The following is a 24,719-nucleotide window of genomic DNA, read 5'->3' as shown; positions in this document are numbered from 1 at the left end:
TGTGGGTGGACATTTTGTATCTTGGCATTTGGAGACATTCTGCTCCATGCACCTGCCCTTAGTCACATTCCAATGATTGGTCCTGAGAACTGCACCAGCTGCTCCTCTCTCTCTCTCTCTCTCTCTCTCTCTCTCTTCCCCCCTCTCTCTCTCACACACACACACACACACACACACACACACACACACATAACAGACAGTCACCCTGCCATCCCCCGAGATAATCCTCCACTCCTCAGTCACACACACACACACACACACACACACACACACACACACACACACACACACACACACACACACACACACACACACACACACACACACACACACACACACACACTTTCTCTGTAGTCATGCAAACATTGCAGCTCCTTGCCATCTCTCCTTTCTCACACTCAGTCTGTACGTCACCCTCCAGTTTCTACACACAGCTGCAAGAGTATTTTTCCCCTCCTCTCCTCTCCTTTCCTCTGACCTGTCACTCCCTCCCCACCCAGCGACCCTTCTGTCCCCCTCTACAAGCCCAAACAGGCCCAGACTCTGACCATGACACCACCGCTGCCATATTCCACTCCACCCCATCAAACGCGGAAGCCAATAATAGTTTAAGAAAAAAAATAAGAAAAAAGTCTTGTGGGCCACCTATGACATGTCAGGAACAGGTGAGATGTGAGGTAGAGGAATGTTTGTGGGGAGGGACCCTTGACCCCTCTCTAATCACTGACCCTGCTCATCCTCTGGAAATAGTTTCTGAGATGGCGTCATGGCGTAGCGCCACAAACCACTGTCTGCTAGGGGAGTTGTGTCCAAACAGGGTCAAGCTTGAACTGTCCAGCTGGAAACTCATCATTTTGGAGAGGATTTTATAGTGATGTTTTTTGTGTTTTTTTCTCACACATGAAAAAACCCTCACATCTTGAAAAGGTCAGTGGGACTTCTGAGTTGGTTACACATTCACAGCAGCTGATCGACCAATCATGTGCCTGTCTGGCCTGGCAGAGGAAGTCAGTGGGCTGAAATGGATCCGTCTGGCTGGAGATTTCCCCAGGGCCCAACAGGAAATATAGTAGTAAGCAACTCAGTACCCCGGGCCTGAAATAGACCAAAGCCAATGGCCAGCTCCTAACACAACTCAAGGCTCCCTTTGTGTGTGTTTGTGTGTGTGTGTGTGTGTGTGTGTGTGTGTGTATGCTTTAGAAAGAATGAATCATTAGATGTAATGAGATGGAAAGTTCAATAATGTTATCAATTGACAGATTGGAACTTTTGACTTTTTAAACCTGAATGTTCGAATGTGTGTGGGTGTGTGTGTGTGTGTGTGTGTGTGTGTACGTGTGTACGTGTACGTGTGTACGTGTACGTGTGTGTGTGCGTGTGTGTGTGTGTGTGTGCGTGTGTGTGTGTGTGTGTATGTGTGTGTGTGTGTGTGTGTGTGTGTGTACGCGCGTGGGAGTGTGTGTAGCTATAGGTGGCTGATCCACAGACATGTGTGCATTTAACATGTTTGCTCACCTACACCTCCATGCATGCTTTTGAACCCCGCTGTCACTGTCATTAGCTGCAGTGTAGACCAGATGAGTAGGAGTTCAAAGTGCCTGTTTGAAGCTCAGCCGGTGTGGTTACATTATGCCCAATAGACGTCAAATCGGTTAAGGGGTGGGCTTCGTGGGGTGACATTCGAACAAAACTCCCTCATGCTCGTGACATCCGCATACATCAATTATCCACGGGGTCCTCCACTTATCAGATACCTCGCCCACCTCCCACCCCCCAAAATCCAAGCGTGTACCCCCCCAAAAAATCAGCCTCTCCCTTCCCCTCACACACACACACACACACTTTTGTTACTCTATCTGCTCCAATGGTGCCAGGGGGAGCCATCCATCACAAACTGATTACCGGGGGGGGTACTGTGCCAATGCGTTGTCACAGCCGAGCAAGAACACGGCTTCTGTGCACTAAAGATGAGTTATGCCCTGTTCCATTAGACTGCTGTGCCCATGCTCAGTGGCTCCCCGACGAAGAACGAGGAGAGAGAAACAGATGTCTGCAGTGTGCTAGAAGCACACCACTGCTGAGTAAAGTGTCCTTTTGTTTTATGGCTCGTTCGATATGAAAAGGGAACGAGCATGGTGTTGTTACTGCCATTTTATTTTTTGAAAAGATTGGCAATGCGGCATTGACGTTTGGAGAGAGAAAATGGGCTCGAGATTGAGGTATAATGAGTTGTAACATTAGGGTCACACGAAGACAATGAAGCATTGATGTAGTCACAGCACCCATTCGAATTGAAACATTAAGCGTAGCAAAATCTGAGGAAGAAAATGCTTGGAATAATTCATAGATGTACATATGAGACATGAGAGATAGACAGATAGGCTGAGTGGGGGAGATAAGGAGAGAAGGGGAGATGAAAGGAGGGGAAATTAGAGTGCTGCTCTCTCTCTCTCTCTCTCTCTCTCTCTCTGTCTCTCTCTCTGTCTCTCTCTCCGCTTCGCTCTCCCCCTCCCCGCGAGTCAAACGCCTCATGCTGAGATCCGTGAGCCAAAACTTCCATGTAGAGTCAATTGGATTTTGAGGAGGGTGCAGCCTGGCTGTTGCCTGCCTCTGCCTGCCTTATTGCTCACAGCTCAGTTCAGTGCTGTGATTATTGTCTGGGAACTCTGTTCGCAAGACGGATCGCTGGGCCATTCTGAGTGGCCTCCAATCAGTGACCAGTGGGGGTGGCTAAAGTGCGATGATGTTGAAGTGAAACATTTGTTTGAAATGTAGTTAAATCAACGGTGGTGGTGCTAGAGCTAGGTCGAAGCGATACAAACAGTTGTAGCAATGCTAGGACAAATCAAAAAATGTAAGCCAGAGCAAGAAGAATGTGTAAATGTATTTACCACCAACGGGTTTTGGGAAAAGGCTTATATATCAGCTTGCACTGTTATTGGCAAAATAGGAAGTATAGCAATCCCATAGTGGTCAATGCCAATTGGTTAAAGGCTGGTCCAATGGTTTCAGAATGAACCTGAAATCTACGCCCATTAGGATGAAACGGCTGGAAACAATCCCCAGTGGAGTGGAGTCAGCCCCTATCTTTTCACAAAGTGAATTTGGGTGTGTTTATACCATGCTAGCCTGGCTGGCACACATACACACAAAAACAGGCGTACACACACACACCCACACACCAACTTTCTCTCTTACTCACTGAATTAAACAGATGCAAATATATACACCTCAGGTTACAAACTAGGTTATGACTGTGAGATATTCAGTTTGTTAGATGGTGTGTGTATGTGTGTCTGTGTGTGTGTGTGTGTGTGTGTGTGTGTGTGTGTGTGTGTGTGTGTGTGTGTGTGTGTGTGTGTGTGTTTGTGTTTGTGTCTGTGTGAATCTGGCAAATATGCTGATACATGATTTGGCATCCATTTCAGTTTAAGTGGTAGTGCGCACAGGCATGCGTGTCAGTGATGTGTTCGAGAGTGAGAAGCTGTGAAGAAACTGCACTTGACAACCCACCCAGCAATACTAGACCCCAACCTCCGTCACACACACACACACACACACACACACACACACACACCCACACGCACACAAATGATACAAAGTGCCGAACAAGTGAAGAAGAAATGTGTGTCTCCGACTTTCTCTGGCAATTGATTTGTTCCGTCTCCCCACTGAGCCCCCCCCACTTCCCCATCGATATCTCTGGAGGGGAAAGATGTCAGAGGAAGGGGGGGGGGGGGGACACAAAAGAAAAGACACCTGGGAGTTGAGGCCGACACCATCTGTGAGCTCCACTCATTGACATGGAACACAAGTGCTGACTGCCACACAAACGCTGACATACGAGGACAGATCATTTTCACAAGCGGCGCTGTCTCCACCCATAACAACCGGGGCTCGGGCTGTCCTGATGCTGTTTTCGAGGCGCAGAGATAAGAGGAGGGGGTGAGGGTGGGATAGAGAGGAAGAGAGTTGTGAGGAGAGAGTGAAATTGGAGGAGAGGAAGGAGAATTGTGATGATGGCAGGTACGGATGAGTTGTGGTTTTTTTTATGCATGAGGCAATGACATGGAGGCACTTTCTGCGGGAAGTTTTTTTTTTTTTTGACCATTTTGACTTTCTGAGACAGTTTGACTTTGTGAATTGTCATAACATTGGAATGAATTATACACATAGCTCTGCATAAACATTTTCATTCAGCGATATAGAGTTGATAAAAAAAAAAGTATTGCTTCAAAAGCCAAATCATTGCTGCTGATGGCCTTTATGTCATGGACACTTATTAGAGTGGATGGATGGACAGATGTACAGATGTACAGATGGATGGATGGAAGATGGGTATTGTAAGTGTGTATTTAAGGGGTTCAAGTGGCATCAATAAATTCTACCATGTGATGGGATAACCACAGACTTGAACCAGATCTATTTTGATCCAACACAACTATGTTCTATCTTAAACCTACAGCCAGAAAACATGATTGAGAGGCATTCTGTGTATGAAACCATTGCAGCTGCCATCCAAATCTGAGATGAGCTCACAGCTCAGAGAGACAGTGGTCTGAGCCAGACTGGGTCATCACGGCTCCCATGTGTTTTAGCATGGAGCCTTTAAGAGCTACACCCAGCCCTGGCTGCTGGACAATAGAGAGCAGTGTGGCAGATTTCTATGGCAAGTGCGGAGGATCACAGCTGTATTAAAATGAGGGGCGACATTTGACACTTGAGGGAGCAAGAGTGCAAACAGGGCAGAACACTTTTGGTTGGTCACCGTTCATCTGGTTTCATGGAGGCTTACATACCACACACGCACACACGCACACACGCACACAGACACAAGCACACACACAAGAACACGCAAGCACACTAACTCCCACACACAAAAATACACACATTCACACACACACCACACACACACACACATACACACACACACACACGCACACACTTACACACACACACACAAGAACACTCAAGCACACTAACACCCACACCCACACACAAAAATGCACACACACACACACACACACACACACACACACACACACACACACACACACACACACACACACACACACACACACACACACACACACACACACACACACACACACACACACACACACACACACACACACACACACACACACACACAGAGAGCCCTCACAATCCACCCCACCCTCACGGTTTCAACATCTGGGCGGGTGGCCTGAGGTCTTCTGAAATCAGGACAAACCCCCTACTGCCTCATTCAAACACACACGCACACAGGCATGCACAATCACACACCCACACACACACAATCACATACAGGCATGCACAATCACACACCCTCACACACACAATCACACACAGGCATGCACAATCACACACTCTCACACACACAATCACACACTCTCACACACATGCATACAGGCATGCACAATCACACACCCTCACACACACAATCACACAACAGTCTTGCAAGATACAAAGTGAAGAAATTAAAGTGGGGAGAATGTGTGTCAGTGGATGTTGAAAACTGCAAATGTCAAACAAATAAAAATAAACATTCGCCTGTGCTACATGTTATGAATTTGTTCAAACTCACTCACACACATTCAGCTACATTGACAACAACACTGAATCAGACCATATACAGTATACATATAAATACTTAAAATACTAAAACTGTCCAGGTTTGAACATAATGTACACAAACATGTGTTGAAATTATGTAATTGAAACTAATTGAGAGCAAATTAATAAACAAAATAATCCCTCACTCCAGTCCTCAATGCACTAATAGACAGCTTCCGTCTCCTCCATCTCTTTGCTCTGTGACATACAGCTGACTCACAGGCCTTTTGCCAGTTGTTGCTTCCTTGGCCCAGTTAGACAGAAGTGCCCTGGCAGACTAACATACCTCATGGTGACATGATAGGTTCCCCCTCCTCTGACTCCTCTGCTACGTGGACGCCCGCCTCGACAGCTCGGAACGTTAATCCAGAAATGCCCCTCGAAATGGACACGGAGATCCCCCTGCAGACAGACCGATGTGCGCTCTCTCTCTCAGTCTCTCACACACACTCACAACACAACACATGAACCAACAGGGATGTGCTCAAACAGTGAGAGAGAGAGAGAGAGAGAGAGAGAGAGAGAGAGAGAGAGAGTGAAAGAGAGAGCCACACCTCCAGTAACAGCTAACCATTCATCTATTCCCATAGGCTAAAACCTTCCCCAGTGAACCCACCAGAGACTCTCCAAGCCCACTGGAGGGAGAGAGGGAGAGGAGGAGGAGAGGGGGGGAGGAAGAGGAGGAGGTATGGGGTGTGCTCATGAGAGAAAGAGCGAGAGAGGAACAGAAACATGCATGTGGGGAAGAGGACGGCAGCAATTATTGTTGGGAGAGCTAGAGAGAGAGAGATAGAGAGAGAGAAAATGAGAAAAAGAGAGAGAGAGATAGAGAGAGAGAATGAGAGAGACTAAAGGAAACTAAATCTCTAACTACAGCTGCTAAGCACATGGCCAACTGCTATGAGAGCGAAGTGACACAGGACCTCCAGTGGCCAAGAGCAGATAGAGTGTGAGAGTGTGTGTGTGTGTGTGTGTGTGTGTGTGTGTGTGTGTGTGTGTGTGTGTGTGTGTGTGTGTGTGTGTGTGTGTGTGTGTGTGGCCAGAGGGAGAGAGTCAGAGGGAGGCATGGGTTATTAATAATGTTCCTGTGATCTGTTCGCTCAGTCACTCGCTTGCCTGCCAGCACACAAGTGCCCAGAGAGTACCACAGGTCCCCATATGCGAGAGAAAGATGGAGAGAGAGATAGAGAGAGAGAGAGAGAGAGAGAGAAGAGAAGAGGAGAGTAGGTCAGAGTTAGAAATATACCTTTATCCTCTCTTTCGTTCAGTGTTTTTTCCCCTCTCCACTCTCTTTCTTTTCTGTTGGGGGGCTTTTTTTTCTCTTTCTTCCGCTCGGAGCCGTCCCACTAGTACTCTCATCTGCATGACAAAAGGAGCTGCTTGACCCACTGGGGCCAAACCCCAACACTCACACATAAAAACACACACACACATTCGACAACAGAGAGAAAGAGCAAGAGAGAGATAGAGAAAGAGAGGGTGAGAGAGAGAGAGGGAGAGAGAGAAAGAGATATAGCGATTAGGAGAGAGAGAGATAAAGCGAGAGAGAGAGCGAGAGTAGAGTAATTCAGTGGACGGATAAGTGCTGTGTTTATACAGACAGAGCTTGAATGGTACACCTTCAGATGCGGGCGTTAGCGTTGGAGGCTAAAGCTGGTAGTGCCCATGACTGTGGAGTAGGCATGGGATTCAGAGGCATGGGATGGGTACAGACTGCAACCGCCAATTACTACTACACCATATGTTAACACTTACGTGTTGTGTCAGGGCAGTCCCTGACAGCAGCAAAGCTTTGAGCCTAAAAAGTCTGAGCATAGATGTGTGTGAGTGTGCCTGTGTGTGTTTGTGTGCTTGATGATATTTGGTCTGAGGTCTGTCTAGACTTGACCCTCCCGAGACCAGCTTCTTAATGATTTTGCATAAGAAATCAAATTTCCATTGATGAGCATCTAGACTCAGCATACTCAATTACACAGGAGAAACCACTCTCTCTCTCTCTCTCTACCACCCTAAATGTTACCTGTTAAAAACATTTGAATGTTAATTTGTTAATTTTTTTTTTTTTTTTTTTAAATGACCCACTGATGTAAAATCAGCATATATGTTACTATAACTTGGATGAACATCATGTATTGTATGCATCCAATATCAGCTTCAAATAACAGGTGTTGATGGCAAAGTCCTCAACTATTCGCCTCTACGACAAGCCACCAATTCAGCAGTGACAGGCAATCACGTACCACAGTACCAGTGTCAGGCTCCCTGGAGGCATCACATCCTGTATTACCTCACTACACTCAAGCATCTGATACCAGATCAGCCTGTTTCAGTGCCACTGTACTGCTCTTCTGAACAACTTGGGCCCATTACCAGACTGGGTGTCCATCTTCCAGTGACTGCTGGAGGATGGAGCATCAACCAACCACTGGCCCCTCTCCGAGTGAGACGGGCTGTCAGGAGAGTAGCCAGAGCCTCCATTTTTCCATGTCACTCGTGCAGACACGCAAAGAATGCCGTGCCGGGAAGAGATGGAATTTATAAGCAGATGTGTGAAGCCAGCGTGTGGCGTGTGGCCCATGGCAGACATTTCTTCATTTTGAATTATTTTGATTTGATTCACTTTTTTCCCCCCCGTTTTTTTCTTCTTTTTTTCCGCTGAGGCACGAGGCCTTGAGGAGAAGTGAGGTGGCGCGGGGAGTATTATTTATTAGGCTGTCTTGGCGTGGAAGCTTTGACAAATGTGCCTCCACTTTCTTTCTTTCTTTCTCTCCTTCTGCTTCTCTTCCTCCCTCTTTCTTTCTCCACTCCTTAAACACCATGAACGCAGCGACCCAGCGCAGAGGAGGGAGCATGAATTATTGAAAGGCGATTGGAGTTGCGTGGACTGGGAATCGCAATGAAAACAGAATGTTACACGCAGCAAATTAAGAAAAAAACTAAACAAACATGGCACTCGTGCATGCATGCTAAGAGTATGACAAAAACCCACTGCTCCCAGCATATGACCAGCTCTCCCACATTAACATCACTATCTTCTCTAATCTGTACAATGGTTAGCCTATGAAACATTCTCCTAAGCAACACCATATTTGCATCTCTTTAAAAACACTCCAATGCAATAATAACAAAGTTCTTGCAATGATAAATTAAGATGAGGCAGAGCTGAACACCTCCTCTTGCGGTACTGGTTTTGGACAGAACCCCTTTCATGCCACTGCAGAATAGCATCTGAGTTCATCTTTGACGCATTGCCCAGCAATGACCACATCCCCTTGCTCTGAGTCGTCCCCCACCCACTGCCAACCCACCATGCCAACTGCCCACGTATTAACTATTAATGCCAGCGGGCAGACAGCCAAAACTAAACGCTCCGAAATGATCGAAAATGTAATCCCCTTTCTTAAATTCTTCCCCATGTAAGCCCCTGCCCTTAACCCACTACATGGGGAAGAGCGGTGAGCAGACAAGGTAAAAGCGGATGATTGGAATGTGAAAGGAGAACAGGTGGATAATAAGTGGGGTAGTAGGGGATTTGCAGATGTGGATGAAGAGGCCGTTCTAGTAAGCCTGGTACGATTTGTGTGTGTGTGTGTGTAGAATGAGCGACTTGATACTGTGGAAATGCCGGTCGCTACGGCGAGGTTTAAACAGAACGGTGGAAGACCTGGCCCTTTTGGCATGGAGGCTGGTGTGTGTCGTTGTGTGTTTGCCTGGAGGGGCGGAGAGATAAAGCTTGGGGATTTCATAGGGCAAGGAAGTATCCGAATGTTAGTGGTGATGATGTATGCACGAAGTGGATGTTGTGTTGTTGCATGTTTTATTGGGGAATCTCTCTCTCTGTGTGTGTGTGTATGTATGTATGTGTGTGTGTGTGTTTGGGTGGAGGTGGAGCTCTACACAGAGTAGGCGTAAAGATAGAAGATGGAGAGGAAGAGTGGGCGGAGTGGTTGATGTGTGGTTGGCGTGTGAGGGTGTGTGTGGTTAGGAGCGGTTACTCGCATAAGCCAGTGGGGTAAGTAGCAATGGGCAGAGAGAAGATCATCTAGATTCAGGGATCACCTTTAGCCCCTGCCATTAATCAGACACACCCATGGGGACAGATGCACAGAGGGGGAAGAAGAGGGAGGGCTGGAAAACGGGGATGAAAAAAAGAAGCAATGAAGTGAGGAGGGAGGGGATAGTGGGGGGTTGAGTGGGAGGGTTATAAAAAAGACTGTGTGTGTGTGTGTGTGTTGGCTGTTTAGCCACTGTTTGTGTACACAGCTTGTTTCATTTCCTCATGGGGATGGCAATCTCAGCGCCGCTCTCTCATTCTCGCCCAGGCACATTCAAAATGACATCAGCTTCCGCCAACATGCAAGCCGTTGCCATGGAAGCACACAAAGACATTTTTTGGTGGGGAGGGGGGAAGAGAGAGAGAGAAATCTTGGATGACAAATTTGGCCATTAGGACTGCCTGCACCCCCCCACCCCCCGGTTCCCTTTCTCCCTCTGTGTTCAATGGCCATTTGCACAGGCAGCTGGTCTGTTAGTAAAGCTCTCGCCCTCTGCTTCTGTGTCTGGCTGTTTGCTCAAGTTTGGGGTATGCTAACTTCAAATGGCCTTGTGCTTGGCCCTATTATTGTTTACCCCCCCCCCCCCACACACACACATCCATGCCTAGCAGTGAGTTTATCTCTCTTTCCTGCGTACTGTAAGGGCATTTAGTCTTTTTTTCACACAAGCTCTTGCTTCCCTTTTGTGTGTTTCTTCAGCTGTTTCGCTCTTCTTTTTCCTCTCTAGGAGCATCATTTACCATCAGTAGGCACTCGTGGTCACCGTCTCACCATATCAGATGAGAAGTCAGCTGCCTCAGTGCTGCGGTGCCAAGATGGTGAGTCGGCGTGGCCACCGAGGAGCATTTTGAGGTAGTTACCATCAACGCGTGGATGGAATTATAAAAAAAGGGCGTAGGGGTGGACCGAGTTGATGGAGTTGAAAGAGGAAATTAGAAAATACAGGAATTTGCTGCATATGACACACAAAATACATCCTCATACATACTCAAACTCAGAGGGAGAAAGATGGAGAGAGAGAATGAGAGAGAGAGTAAGAGAGAGGGAGAGAGAAAGAGAGGGATGCAGGAGGATAATTGGAGAATCATTCTGGTCACACTTCACAGAGTCTGCCAAAGATTTTTGGGTAAGTGCAATATTAACTGCTCCACTCACCCAACCTCCCCTGGTTTAATAAAGCAAGAAAGCACTCCTCACCTGTTCATAAATCCATGGGTAGAGTAAGGTAGTACAAAGAATGGGATTTTATGAGTAACTTTCCCAAGAGGATCAAGAACAAAGGGGAATATATTGGAATCCTTTATGACCATAGCCAACCGAAGTCATTAATTCCTGAACAGCAAGTGATGCAGAGCAGTAAAGATAATTCTTGGTGAGAAAAAAAAGGTCTTGAGTGCAGTGTAATCGACTCAATGGTCTGAAAACTATGCAGACAAAGCTTCATGCCGAATGAGTTGCTCTCGGTTGGCGAGGAGAGCAAAGGATCAATATGGTGTGAACAGGGGGCCTTTGGGTGAAAAATCATCCCTTAGAAAAATAAAATGAGAATTTGCTGCAATGGGCACAGTGGCGCAATGAAGCACATCGATCGCCAGTCAGACCCACACAAAGGTGGTGTCCTCGCCACGCTAGCTGACTGGCATAGTGATGATGATGTCTGAGCCAGTCACTACCTCTGTGGCTGAACTGAACTTGAGAAACCTACATTGTTTATTTAAGTGTTTTCTACACATCAGACCCCTACGCTCATCAGTTACCATTAATGGAGAGTGATTAGACATTTGTCTTCTTTCCTCAGGTTTTTGCAGACTAATATTTTGCTCCCCCTTCAACAACTCTTGATTTATTTGTGACTCTGTGAAGTAACTCAGTGCCGAAACATAAACTGTGGCAAACTGGAGGGGGGTGGGAAATCAAAGGTGGACTTGAAGCCAGGACCACACAAAACACTCTGACACTGACAACATCAAACCAATAAGACCTGAGGTACTATGCCCAGACAAAATAAGTCTTTGACATACCAGAGTGTTTGGCTATGCTGGAAAAACAACTACATATACAGGTACTATGAGCGTAAGGCATGAGAATGAAGCAAACAGCCACGAGACAATATCATTCAGAACTACAGCGTATGGAGCATATAGCCCATAATATTAAGATGTAATATTTATGCAATAATTACAATCAGAATTTAAAAACGGACCCCCAGTGGCCAAAATGTGTACCTCATTTCATGAATTAGCCTTATCTACAAAATGGTAACATTTTAGGTTGAGTGTTTGGGACCTAAATCTTAATAAATACCTCTTAACATATAGTGGGGTAATAGGGTAATGGAGATCAACCACCGTCAGCCAAGATTTTGTTGTAAATTAGGTGGTTGCAAAAATATACCATCACATGGTGTCAGAAGTCATCTACCATATCCAGCCAGTTTACCATAGGATTCTATGAACTCTATGAAGTCTCAACAGCCACTGGATGCCACATAGTAAGGAAGCTGGTGTGTATGTAGTTTTATTTGACATCACTATTCACAAAAGACTGAGCACAGGCAGTATTACTTGATGTGTTGCTGAAGGATTCTGAGGCAAAGGGAATAGAATCATGGCCGCAAACCTGTGTGAATATGCTGCCATCTACTGGGACAAATAAATGACAACATTTGAATCTTTACCAAACAAAATGTAAGAGAAAAACCTCCAGTAAAATAACTTTGTGTAAGATACACATTGCTTTAGATACTGGTCACACTGGTAATGTTATTCAAGGTAAGCTACAAGCAGAGAGAGTGTATGTATGGCTAAGCACAAAGCAAATATGGAACAGATAGATGGATGAATAACAGTGATAAAATACTGTGCACCCAAAAAAAAAAAAAGAGACCGTCAGTTAGAAATACAGCTTTCTGTCCGTATCTCTTCTTCCCAAATAATACACTGAAATGCTAATGAAGTGAGAAAATGTCAAAATGCTGATCAAGTGTCAAGACTTCCTGTTTGTAGTAGCATTAACTGTATTAGCAAGTCGAGTGATGCAGAGACTGCAGTTAGCCTGTTTTTTTTCATGCGCCAAAATTGATGCCTGTTGTTTGTTTAACTGTGGCAACTGTTGCCATGGCAAGCACAGTGAAGACTGTACACACTGTACAGTAAACACTGTACACACTGCAATCAGATCCTCCAAGACATTGAACACATGAATGACTTATCAACAAGTAATACAACAGACAGCAATGTTCTTGTCTTGTCCACATGACAATATTGCTTTGCCTGTACAGATGTGCAAATGTATTTATTGCACTACAAAATGGAGTACTTTCAGCTTGGATCACACCAAAGAAATCGACAGTGTTCCCATCCACGGCAGTTCATGTGTCCTGTTTTCTTGTGTGTGTGTATTCAACCTTATCTTTTTCCTGTTCCTGCATATAAAAGCCATTAGGATATACTGTCCACCATGGGTATCAGTTATCAGTAGCAAGGGAAGAGCAACTGGAAACTAGGGGACGTTTCCCATGCCTCTCATGCAGTTAATGCTGCTTTCATGTTGGATTCATTACTGTCCCTTTTTCTTCTGGTCTGAAAGTCCAAAGACTTGGACAAAGGATTGGTCTATGTGCTGATAAGGTCTGTCAAGACTCCTTTCCCACTTTCCCCAAAAGCCTGAGTGATACTCACTGAATAAGTAACTACAGAATGGGCCAAAGACTGGTACATTTGTTACCTCCAGCATCTTTTTCTTCTATGTCTTTGATATGAAAGTGTAGTGTCACCAAGATACAAAGTCTGTGGAAATTGGCACTGTGTGCAAATCCTCTAGTCCCAGTCTTACTGCTTAGGCCAACTTGATGGCTCCAAGGAAGGTAAAGTCCCCATCCAGGGACACATTGGCATTTGGTCGTGGGATGAGCAATTCCACCTTGTCCCCCACCTCTAGTTTGGCTATGCCTGCGGGCAGAGCAGAGATGGGATATTATAGGCAATGCATTCATCTCTGCCTGACAACACAGTTTACACAGATAGTTTATGCGTTTATTTGAAGTCCATGTGGCCTACGCATGCACCTGTAAAGGCATTAGATTATAAGCAAACAAGTCGATTGTAAGAAAGCATTTCTTGCTGGGGTTATCATTGGAATAAAAGTCAAAAATACGCAGGACTGTGGGTCTTCAAAAGCCAGACATTCTGCCGATGCCAAACCCCAGCATCTCCCACCCGGCACAGGCACGGCTTTAGCTGCTGTCACCCCTGGCATGGCTCTTACCTCCCGTGTAGCAGGTGTTGGAGGGATAGACCTTGTTCATGTTCTGGATGCAGCGGAAGAGGATGACATGCTGACGCTCATCCCCCACCACGTTCTTTTTCATGCGTATGATGATGTGTCCCATAGCATACAAAGGGTCAGTGTAGTGTACCTAGAAGCATGGCAAACAGCATCCCAAAAAGCTCTGTTGTATTATAAAATACAGGTCCCCCAGTACAATTGCACAATTGCTTATGTGTTAATAAAAGCCATTTCATCTCAAGTTATCGGTGAAACAATTTAATTCAGCTTAAATTAAATAAATATGAAGAAAGAGACATGGACGTGACAAGTCTTTGGCACTCCTTGGGTGAATGATTGCAAACCTGGCTGTAGATGAAGAAGAAGCCTTCTTCGTTGACCTGGATGATGTCCTCACGGAGCTCCAGGGCGGTGCCCCGTCTCAGGCCTGTCTGCCAGGGGATGCCTGTGTGTGTCACCAGGGCGAACTCTAGACAGCAGAGTAGCAGCAGAGATAGCTACTTGTGTATTATAGCATTATAGCTAAGTACGCTAGCACTGAAATGTAAGATTTAAAAAGATACCTCTTTGCACCTCCCTTTTTCTGTTCTGCTCAGGCCATAACCTGCCATTTTTGACAGACATCCTGAGGGTCCAATCCCTTATCCTGACCTTCTTTGAGCTTCTACTGGTTAATGGCCAAACCTCACTGGGAATCTCCTGAGGAGAATTTCTTGCTCAACTTGTATGATGAGCCTGGCTCACAACTGTGTTTTTTAAGAGTAAATGTGCTATGCTAACATTTAACACAACATTTTAGGTATTACTTCCCACAGCACTTGAGGACATGACCTCTTGTCAGGTCAGAGGATGACATTTAAAGACTTTCCCTCCGAAAAGCTGATAATCCTTTCCACTGAGGCAGACTCAGTGTTGTGATTACATTACAGCTGACCCCAAAACAACATTGCCCTGAACAACAGAAAAGAGGACTGGGGAGAGTGGAAAGGCCCAGTCTGTGTGCCTCACCCTTCTGAAAGGTTGCTCTCTTGTTATCTGCCAACATCTGCAAACAAGGCTGCAATACTGTAGGGAAAGAACCAAGAGTACAGTTGAATGCATGAGGTTATGGAAAGGTTTGCTTTGCAGACAACCTCGCAGCTTCCTCTCATGCTTTTTTAGTCTTATCTCTCAAAATCATCTGTGCAGCCAATATTCGAACATATATGCTAAGGTGTTAAAACCTCGTACTGCAGCTCAGAGTAAATACTGAGAAGCACACAGTGCCGGTTAATACCACAGCTTTATGACTCAGCGGTTTTTGTGCGTAAAATAACTCATTTTAACAAGCCCATAAAATATGGGCTTATTGTATTTTAGTATTACTGTCATCTTTATATACAACTTCTATTACTTTTAGTATCAAGTTGTGCAAGTTGTTCTAAAAAAAAACAAAAAAACTAAAACTAAGTTTAGTTTTATTTCACTTGAGAAAGTTTAAAGACATGAGAAAACTCAAGACTGAGAAAAACATACCTTAGAAGGAAGTGTTATATACAGTGCCCTCCGCAATTATTGGCACCCCTAGTGAATATGAGCAAAACAGGCTATAAAAAAATATGTCTTTGCTGTTTATCCTCTTGGTCTTTCACTCAAAATATTCACAAAAATCTTACCTTTTCATTGAAGTAAAACTATTGAAAGAAAAAAAAACTGTTGACATTAAATAAATATTTTTCCCCAAAACATGTGTGCCACAATTATTGGCACCCCTTAATTTAATGTTTTGTGCAGCCTCCCTTTGCCAAGATAACAGCTCTGAGTCTTCTCCTATAATGCGTGATGAGGTTGGTGAACACATGGCACAGGATCTGAGACCATTCCTACATGCAGTATCTCTCCAGATCCTTCAGATTCTGAGGTCAACGTTTGTAGACTCGGCTTCAGCTCATCCCACAGATTTTCTATGGGGTTTAGGTCGGGGGACTGTGATGGCCATGGCAAAACCTTTATTCTGCGGTCGGTGAACCATTTTTGTGTTGATTTTGAGGTGTGATTCGGATCATTGACCTGCTGGAAGGTCCAACCACAGCCCATTTTAAGCTTACTGGAGGGGGCTGTTAGGTTTTCATTTAATATCTGCTGGTATTTGATGGAGTCTATGATACCATGTATCCTAACAAGATGTCCAGGGCCTTTGGAAGAAAAACAGCCCCAAAACATCAAAGATCCGCCACCATACTTCACATTGGGTATGGGGGTCTTTTCTGTATGGCTATGTTTCTGTCTACGCCAAAACCACCTTTGATGTTTGTTGCCAAAAAGCTTTATTTTGGTCTCATCTGACCATATAACTCGGCCCCATTGAAAGTCTGACTTACATTTGGCAAACTGTAGGCGCTTTAGTTTGTAGTTGATTGACAGCAGAGGCTTTTTTCTGGCAACCCTCCAAAACAACTTGTGGTGATGTAGGTGGCGTCTGATGGTAGTTTTGGAGACTTTCTGACCCCAAGACTCAACTCATCTCTACAATTCTCCAGCTGTGATCCTTGGAGATTCTTTTTCCAGTCGAACCATCCTCCTCACGGTGCGTGGGGTCAATGTACACACACGTCCGCTTCCAGGCTGATTCTTAACATCTCCTGTCGCTTTAAACTTCTTAATTATTTCCATGATAGTGGAAATGGGTATTTTCAACTCTTTAGAGATTTTCTTGTGTCCATTACTTGATTTGTGCAGCTCCACAACTTTCTGTCGCACATCGTCACTGTGTTCTTGGGTCTTTCCCATAGTGATGAATGACTAATGGAATTTGGCCTGTGTCACCTCATATTTGTACGCCAGTGGAACAGGAAGTCATGGTTGACCTCTTAAGACTTCCTTATCAAACAGGTGAACTTAAAAATGTAAAAAATGACTGGAAATATACTTCAGTTAGATTTTAATTATAAGATTTTTCTAGGGGTGCCAATAATTGTGGCACACATGTTTTTGGGGAAAATATTTATTTAATGTCAACAGTTTTTTTTTTCTTTCAATAATTTTACTTCAATGAAAAGGTAAGATTTTTGTGAATATTTTGAGTGAAAGACCAAGAGGATAAACAGCAAAGACATATTTTTTTATAGCCTGTTTTGCTCATATTCACTAGGGGTGCCAATAATTGCGGAGGGCACTGTACCTTAAATAATTAAAACTCCAACACTAGTAATGAGCACTATTCTACATCTCTGTAATCAAATGTCTGTGCTTTAATTACTGTTTTACCTGCCTGTTCTTCTCCGGTACTTCTCTTTGCATGTCTTTCAGGCTTGTCAGTCACAGTTTCACTTGTGGCATCAAGCTGCCTCTGCTGCTCTGTCTGTGTGTGTGAGACATGTTTAAATGGTTTTAATGGTTTAAATTACATTAATTAAATACAAATGGTTGCATTTATTAAATACATATTAATCCATTTTACTATGTGTAAAATATGTTGTCATCATTGTACCAGGCTGATTTAAAAACTGAAGCAAAATTCCGACACAAGATTTCCTCTTGCACAAATTTGAAAGCAAGTAAATTGATATTTAATAAATACAAAACAGAGCTGATAACTTATAAAAATTAAAAGCTGGCACCCCTCTTACTTTTGCAGGAATCAAACCGACTGATCGATTGACTGACCTGGGTCCAGTTGTCATCCGCCGGCCTCTGCTGCTGAGCCTCTCCTGGCGCACCCCAGCGCTCCTCTCGGCGTCGGTTCACCTCCGAGCGCAGCCCCTCCACCTCCGCCTGCAGTGCCAGCACGCGGTACAGTGACAGGGCCGACAGTGACGACGAGGTGACCGCCGCCAGGGCCAGCAGTGCCACCATCCAGGGCACCCCTCCCCTCCGGCCGCCACCAGCCCCGTTGACCCTCACCATCCCGCGGGCTGAAACGTCCGCCAGCGTGCCAAAAAGGCTCCACTCACACACAGAGCATGGCTCTTAAAGACTGTTCTTCAGCAGTTCCTCTTAGGTTTCAGGCTTCTCTGCATGGGTCTTGGGCTTTCTCCTCTGGTTGATGATGTCTCTGGCAGCTAAAACGAAAGTGCTGCTCGGGAATTGCTCCTCAGGCGGTTGCTTTCACTCCTTGTCCTACTTGGAGAAGAAACCAGTTTGAAATACAGTAAGCTAACATACAATTGGCTGAACTAATGAAAAATTCCTTCTGGTCTGAAATCATGCTTTAGTACTGATGTTACAACATAAAAAAGCACCTTCACCTCAATCCTGACCTCCAGAGCGTTCTGTCAAGAGCAAAAGTGGTTGGACCCCAGTGATGATATCTGCCCTGCGATGACTGAGGTGAAAGCTATGACTGAGTGCCAAATCCTGCCAGCGGATGCTCAACCACAGCCAAGTACTTCCTGCCAATATTCTAGAAGCCACATCGTTACTGCACGAACAAGGCAGAAAAGACTTCCATTCTGAAGGAGATAACTGCAATGAAGACAAAGCACATGAAGACGGAAGCCCAAGGACATCCAACTCAGTTCCTAGCTAACCAGTCACAAATGAGGAAGTTGAGGAAACGCACAGACAGTAATCAGAAAAAGCTGTCATGTAGAGATAAAAAGAAAACAAAACTAATGTTGTTGTTCTCCTTTTTCTTCCTGGAATCTTAGGAGGAAGTAAGGTCATTGCGAACACACACACACACACACACACACACACACACAAATGGAGGCTTCAGTTTTACATGTCTTTATTGCATGTACTGTAACTGTACAGGTCATAGAAAGTGTGACTGAGTGCATAGAAAAGAACAAAATGAAATGAGAAAAATATACATCCTACATGGTGACAGGTAGATAGAACACAACCTAAGCTTTTCTACATGAAATGAAAAATTGCCAAAGGCAAAATGCAGTCAACCAATCCTGATCATGAAGTGAAACCCACGGTGGTTAAATGTTAGACTAAATACAGACTAAAACTTCCGTCATAACCTTACACACAAACACGCACATAAAAAAAACAACATTGCACCATGTCAGAAATGATGAAATAATCAAATAACTGGAACAGACAGGTGACGTGGGAAAAACCAAAGGAAATGGCTGGCTGTGTGTATTTGTGTGTGTGGTCAGTGTATGAAGGTCCATGGGGAACTGAACTGAGTCCAGTGAATCAGTCCAAAAGACACACAGCAGAGGGAGCAGACTCCTCTCACATTCTCCAACATTAAAACACATTCACCGAAAAAAAAAGTCCTGGCACATCAGCACGGCTGCACCGATCAAGACACGATCACGCATTTCTACACCTTCTACATTAATGTCTCTGTGCTCAAAATGAACTTAAAAGATGACAACACAAGGCCTTTGTCCTAGACTACACATACACAAGTGACATCCGGAGTCTCGATGCAGCTGCAGAATAAACAGTGCACTTGAATAGGAGCAAGTCAGAGCAGTCGTGTTCCTCATGTGCGCTAAAACAAACTCCACAGGCTGACCAGCACTCTTCATTGGCTAGTCGAGAGCTGGCACCAACATGGCACCAGCAGCAACCACCACTGGCATTCTGAGAACAACCAATGCCTTACACGGTCACTCACTGTTTGTTTTAAATTACACTCAGCATGTGGATTTTTCCTAGCAAATTTGCCTGGTCTCGGAGCGATATCTCAGAAAGCCCTGAGGAAATGTAGGCCCACCTCACCGAGCAGAATGGCTGTACCTGCTGTAGGGACTGCAGCTAACGCCATGTGAGGTCGAGTGCTGACAATCGCCTTTTTTCATAGGTGTTCTGGTGCTGAATTTCAATGGCAAAGATTTAAGGTTCACAACTATGGTTCTAAATTATAGATATCAAGAACATTTAAAAAATATATATTTTTGAAATATGTATGTATGGGAATGGAATGAATTCAAGAGCCATACTTAAAATGACAATTCATCCTTTGTAACTGTAATGGATCTACACTGCATCTTCAAGAAAAATGTGTGACAATTCTGAGGAAAATAAAAAAATTTCAATGAGTCTCTCTAGGCTAGACAGGACTGGAGTTAGCACAAACAGGAACCTGCACATACAAACACACACGTGTGTGTGAGCACTTGCTGCCACCCACACACACACACACACAGAGAGAGAGAGACACACATACACACACAAGCACATACACACGCACATAAAAGTAGCATACCCCGAGAAAGTGCTTAATAAGCCAAACAAAACAGTTGTTAATGTAAGGCAGAGAAGGAAAAAAATGAATCTGAATGTGTTCGTCATGCTCTACAAATCCTTATTTTGTATCACTTTCACAACAATTTGACACCATATGAAAGATGAAAAACATTTGAAAAACAGCATTTATGAAACGAATTGTAGCCTACTTTGTACATCAGAATCAAACAAACACAGAGGTAAGTCTGTTGAGAGCACAGCCATGTTAAGAAAAAAAAAAAGAAAAGAAATCAGAATTTTCACAACACATCTGCTCAGGATGATGCAGATCAGGAACTTTGATGGCTTTGTGCTCATTTGGTGGCTGCGGTCCCCCATGGCTCCTGGTTCGGCTAGTCCTACAGCCAGGTTCCTCCGGAAGACAAGCTGAGGACTGCTTTGCTTTTCTTGCACGACCACGCTTCAATGGACTACGCCACATTATTTTTTTTCCAAAAGTCTGTAACCCTTTCCGAATATAAGGGGCACATAGTTCCCAGTGTCTGCATCGACCTACCCAAATGCTACAAATATTACTCAAGCAGGCAAACCCTTGAACATTAACAGACATTTTTATACATGCCCAATTCAAAAATATTCAAAAACAGATAGGGAAGAAGATTAAGACGAGCAGCTCTGATGATGACAATTCTGTTATTTACATCAGGATGAACTGGGCTTCATTCTCATTAGTTGGTAAATGGCCTGGACTTTTGTTGTAATGCAGCATACCATTGAATGGGAAGTGAGGGAGACAGGGTCATTCTGTAAGGATTTCCTCACATCAAGGGGATGCGCCAAAAAGAACAATAAAACACTTACTGGACCAAAGGTATGAGCGAAGATATGGATTTTTGGTCTTTTCACAAACAAATAACCTATTGGTTGTCTATGAATCCATTTGCAGGTGGGATTTTAAGTGCTTTGACAGTTGAATACTATGCACTTACATCAAGAATCAGAATTCCAAACAATATATTTATTTTAATTTCCTTTAGTCCAGAGTTTGACAGGGCACACACTAGTTCACACCACAAATCGAGCTTTACGAGCTTTGTAATTAGGTACCTTCCAGCACCTCAAAATAGTAATTCAACAGATCAACATATTTCATATACCTTCACTGATCAGCTTCAGTTGGATGCATATATTAGGTAGATATATATACGTCGTCAGATGGGTACTGTCATGATTGAAAGTGTTTCTCATGCATTGATAGTATCTTTAGGGGAAAAAAAAAAACAATCAAAAAACAAACAAGGAAAAAAACCAAGGAAACAGTTTCTCTGAAAACATAATTGAATTTCTACTTCCATGTCTCCAAACACATCCTGTATCTACCATCATTGTGTCTAGTTACATTGGTAAGTCAGTGAGGTTTGTCCAGTGGAGGGGGAAGAGAAAAAGAAGAGTTGACCGTACAAGTATAGCAAAAAAAAAAGCGTACATTCTTATTCAGAACCAAATAATGGATGTGTTGAGAGGAGATCATGCCAATCCCACGGAGAAGGCCTAGGAGGTCTCTCCTGCGTGTCGACCACCCCCACCCGGCCTTATATGATGGTGACACTGGCAGAGCCCTGCGCCGTCTCCTCCTGGGTGTGGCTCTTGAGCAGCTCTTTCATGAACTGCTCGAGCGCTGCGAAGTAGCCCTGGCACTGCCACGTGTCGTTGTGCGTGCCCTCGGGGAAGATGGCCAGCCGCTTAGTCCGCGCGGGCGACAGCTCGTACAGCTGCTTCATCATAACGGGCGGGATGAGCTGGTCCGACAGGCCCGAGACGAACAGCGAGGGCATGCGGCACTGCGTCACCTGCCGGTACGACAGGAACTTGTTGCGGTAGCACCAGAGCGGCAGGTGGCGCACGGGCAGGAAGGAGAAGAGCGTGGCGGCCATGTGCGGGATGCTCAGGAAGGTGTTCTCCACCACCAGTGCCGCCACGCGGTGCGGGTTGGCGGATGCCAGCCGGATGGCCACGGCGCCGCCCAGCGAGCGGCCAAACAGCACCACCTTGGTCTTATCCACCTCAGGCCGCGTCATGATGAAGTCTAGCGCCGCCTCGGCATCCAGGTACAGGCCCTCCTCGCTGGGCTCGCCCTCGCTCTTGCCGTAGCCGCGGTAGTCCAGCAGCACCACATGTGCCTTCAGGTTGACCAGCATCAGCAGCGCGTTGGGCACCCGGTGGCCGATGTTGCCTGCGTTGCCGTGGAAGTAGAGGATGGTGGGCGCGGGGGCAGTGGGGTCACCTGCTGCTGGGTCACCGGTGTAGCGGAGCAGGATGAGGCTGACGCGCACACCGTCCTTGGCACGCACAAGCACGCTCTCGTGCGGGATGCCAGTGGGCACAGGCACGTAGAGGCGCGACGACGACGGCTGGTCAGGGAAGTAGAGCAGCACGTCCTGGAACTTGTAGAGGATGCCGGCCACCGAACACAGGATGAGCCCCAGAAGAAGGAAACCACCATACAGGTGGAAGGTCAGGATGAGCGCCAGCAGCGAGATGCGACACACGCCCCACATCCTTGAGCCCGTGGCCAGCAGGCAGCGCCTCAGAGGCCCCCACAACCTCCACGGCTTCTCCATCACAACCTCAGGGAAGGGACGAGGCGGGATGGGATGGGATGGAGACAGGCCCCTGTGTTTATGTGTCTCCTCTCAATCAGTCACCAATTCTGTAAAGCAAAACATGATGGGTTACAGCAGTGATATCCAACTCTCTACCAGTTGTGCACATAGTCATGAGATACTGGAGGCTGTAACGTTAAACCTGCAATTCCAGTTGTCAAACACACACACAAACGCACAATTTCCTGATATAAGGTAGGCATAAGCCATTGCGTTATTGAGTTAGCTTCAATCGCCTCAAAAAGATGACATGGGCAGTTTAGCAGAATACATGTAACTGAGCTATAAATTCGCGTCCGCTGAACCAAGAAATGTCAGATTAAATTGTCAGCGTGGACACCAATTCTGCCTTTGGGTATTTAGTTAACCGCAATCATTCTGCGTGCATCATTACAGCATTCGACCTTAATCTACCCGGATCCCAGAATGACAAGTCTCATTCCTTACACAAAAGGCATTTCCAACAGAGAACGCGTATAAAAGGCAAAATAGTACACTTACAAACGAGTTGAACAGTTAGCTTGTTATGTTTTACCAGACGAATGGACAGAATACCGGTTAACCTAAATGCTGTGCTGTAAACCAAACCAGTTATCCGGTTGAGCTAGTTAGCGATCAGTAGCATTGCTGGCTAGGCTTGCTCCTGCTAGTCACATTTTCAGAATCAACGTGGCTAAACACGGGAGATTCAACACCGTTTCTACGAGCTAACAGTCACCGAAAGCTGCTGTTTCATCTTCAGCAAATTAAATATAGTGTTATCTCTGTATCAATGGGAGTTTGGTGGCTTGACTTTTGATGAGCCAAATGAGTCAGTCATACACTGCACACCAGCTTTGTTTGCTCCAACTTGAAGGTACACATCCACGTAACCGGTTAGGCAAAGCTGGCTTGCCGCCCTACTAAGTTAGCAATAGCTATCTGTCTTAGCTAGCTAGTCAATGCCGCCATTCAAATCACTCCGTTGTCATTATTGTGGATTTAAATACTGGTTTACCTTTCCTCCATCCTGGAACTGTGCACCTTCAGCAAGCAATATGACATTGTTAGATAAGCGTAAACACTATTTAACCTGTCCGCCCCAATATAAAATAATATGGGTGATAAAGCCAGCTGACATTTCCTCTAACTTCCTTCATCGGTGTCACAATTCCGAAATTCCGGACAGGTTCGGCAGATGCATTAAACCCAAGTTTTCTTGACAGCAACTAGCTAAATGTATTGCGGTGTACATTACAAGGAAATTATATCAATTGAAATTAGACAAATTGTTGTAACATATTTTGTGTGAGGCATCACTAAACAGAGTATGTATGGAGAAAGGTAACGTTAACCCACTTGCATCTTTCCCCGGAAGTCTTGCCGGTTATACAATTGGTTCCTATATTCACATGAAACCCGAGCATTTCAAAGTAGTGTGCAAGTCTACCGGAAAATTGTAGTTTTTGGCGTTTTAACTTTAACACTTCCTTGTTCTTAAATGAACACTATGCAACACTTTGACACTTTTTGAGGTATGGTTTTATCGGCAACTCATTTTGGTACCATCCTCAAATTCATTTTGATAGCATATGGTCATGTGAAGGACCGATAAACACCTGTGTCCTTCCCACTAGCCATCCAGGATATTCCTGTGTAGTTCTTTATAATGGGCTGGAATACCCTGCAAATATGGAGGAAAAGCTTTCACAGCATGACATTGCTAGCTATACTGCCAAATGACACCAGTTAGTGTGTTGGCAAGCTTCTATCAGTGTCAACTGGGTTGTTGGTGGTGTTTGCAAGGTTTTTGCATGCCTTTTAGGTATTCAGCTTGCTAGTTTTGAAAGAGAACTCCTTATTGCTGCTTTAATGAAAATGTATTCTCAAAATCGGTGAAAATAAGGTTTAAGCAAAACAACACCAGTAGAAAACTTAGACAAACGGTTTAATGACTTCAAATGTTGTTACCAATATGCTGCAG

The 24,719-nt window shown here is 45.0% G+C and overlaps 2 protein-coding genes across 6 annotated transcripts; both read right to left on the bottom strand.

Annotated features, from left to right (window-relative positions):
• Positions 1 to 12,167: 12,167 nt before the first annotated feature.
• On the bottom strand, positions 12,168 to 18,488 carry tnfsf13b (TNF superfamily member 13b). Of its 4 annotated transcripts, none has more exons than XM_031584912.2 (7): positions 18,179 to 18,488; positions 17,604 to 18,059; positions 17,205 to 17,298; positions 14,967 to 15,023; positions 14,303 to 14,427; positions 13,938 to 14,088; positions 12,168 to 13,621 (listed from the first exon to the last, which is right to left on the bottom strand). In XM_031584912.2, exons 2-7 carry the CDS (start codon positions 17,841 to 17,843, stop codon positions 13,509 to 13,511), a joined length of 780 nt encoding a protein of 259 aa, XP_031440772.1. In that variant the 5' UTR covers positions 17,844 to 18,059; positions 18,179 to 18,488; the 3' UTR covers positions 12,168 to 13,508. The 4 variants fall into 4 exon arrangements, with proteins under 4 accessions (XP_031440772.1, XP_031440780.1, XP_031440765.1 ...); XM_031584920.2 differs by having other exon boundaries at positions 17,604 to 18,056; XM_031584905.2 differs by having other exon boundaries at positions 18,185 to 18,488.
• Positions 18,489 to 21,096: 2,608 nt separating this feature from the next.
• abhd13 (abhydrolase domain containing 13) lies at positions 21,097 to 23,924 on the bottom strand. Of its 2 annotated transcripts, none has more exons than XM_012819832.2 (2): positions 23,754 to 23,924; positions 21,097 to 22,803 (listed from the first exon to the last, which is right to left on the bottom strand). In XM_012819832.2, exon 2 carries the CDS (start codon positions 22,712 to 22,714, stop codon positions 21,686 to 21,688), a length of 1,029 nt encoding a protein of 342 aa, XP_012675286.1. In that variant the 5' UTR covers positions 22,715 to 22,803; positions 23,754 to 23,924; the 3' UTR covers positions 21,097 to 21,685. The 2 variants fall into 2 exon arrangements, with proteins under 2 accessions (XP_012675286.1, XP_031440754.1); XM_031584894.2 differs by lacking the exon at positions 23,754 to 23,924 and adding an exon at positions 23,258 to 23,647.
• Positions 23,925 to 24,719: the final 795 nt, after the last annotated feature.

Source organism: Clupea harengus, chromosome 2 (assembly GCF_900700415.2).
Source record: "Clupea harengus chromosome 2, Ch_v2.0.2, whole genome shotgun sequence".
NCBI lineage: Eukaryota > Metazoa > Chordata > Actinopteri > Clupeiformes > Clupeidae > Clupea > Clupea harengus.
Note: the sequence above shows the minus strand (reverse complement) of the source record. Positions and strands in the feature narration are given on the sequence as shown.

Coding starts and splice junctions, on each gene's coding strand:
- tnfsf13b (XM_031584912.2), bottom strand. CDS start 17,843: ATGGTGAGGGTCAACGGGGCTGGTGGCGGCCGGAGGGGAGGGGTGCCC. Junction 17,299..17,603: donor CGGATGACAACTGGACCCAG/GTCAGTCAATCG, acceptor TCACACACACAG/ACAGAGCAGCAGAGGCAGCT. Junction 14,428..14,966: donor GAGAGCAACCTTTCAGAAGG/GTGAGGCACACA, acceptor TCTGCTGTCTAG/AGTTCGCCCTGGTGACACAC.
- abhd13 (XM_012819832.2), bottom strand. CDS start 22,714: ATGGAGAAGCCGTGGAGGTTGTGGGGGCCTCTGAGGCGCTGCCTGCTG.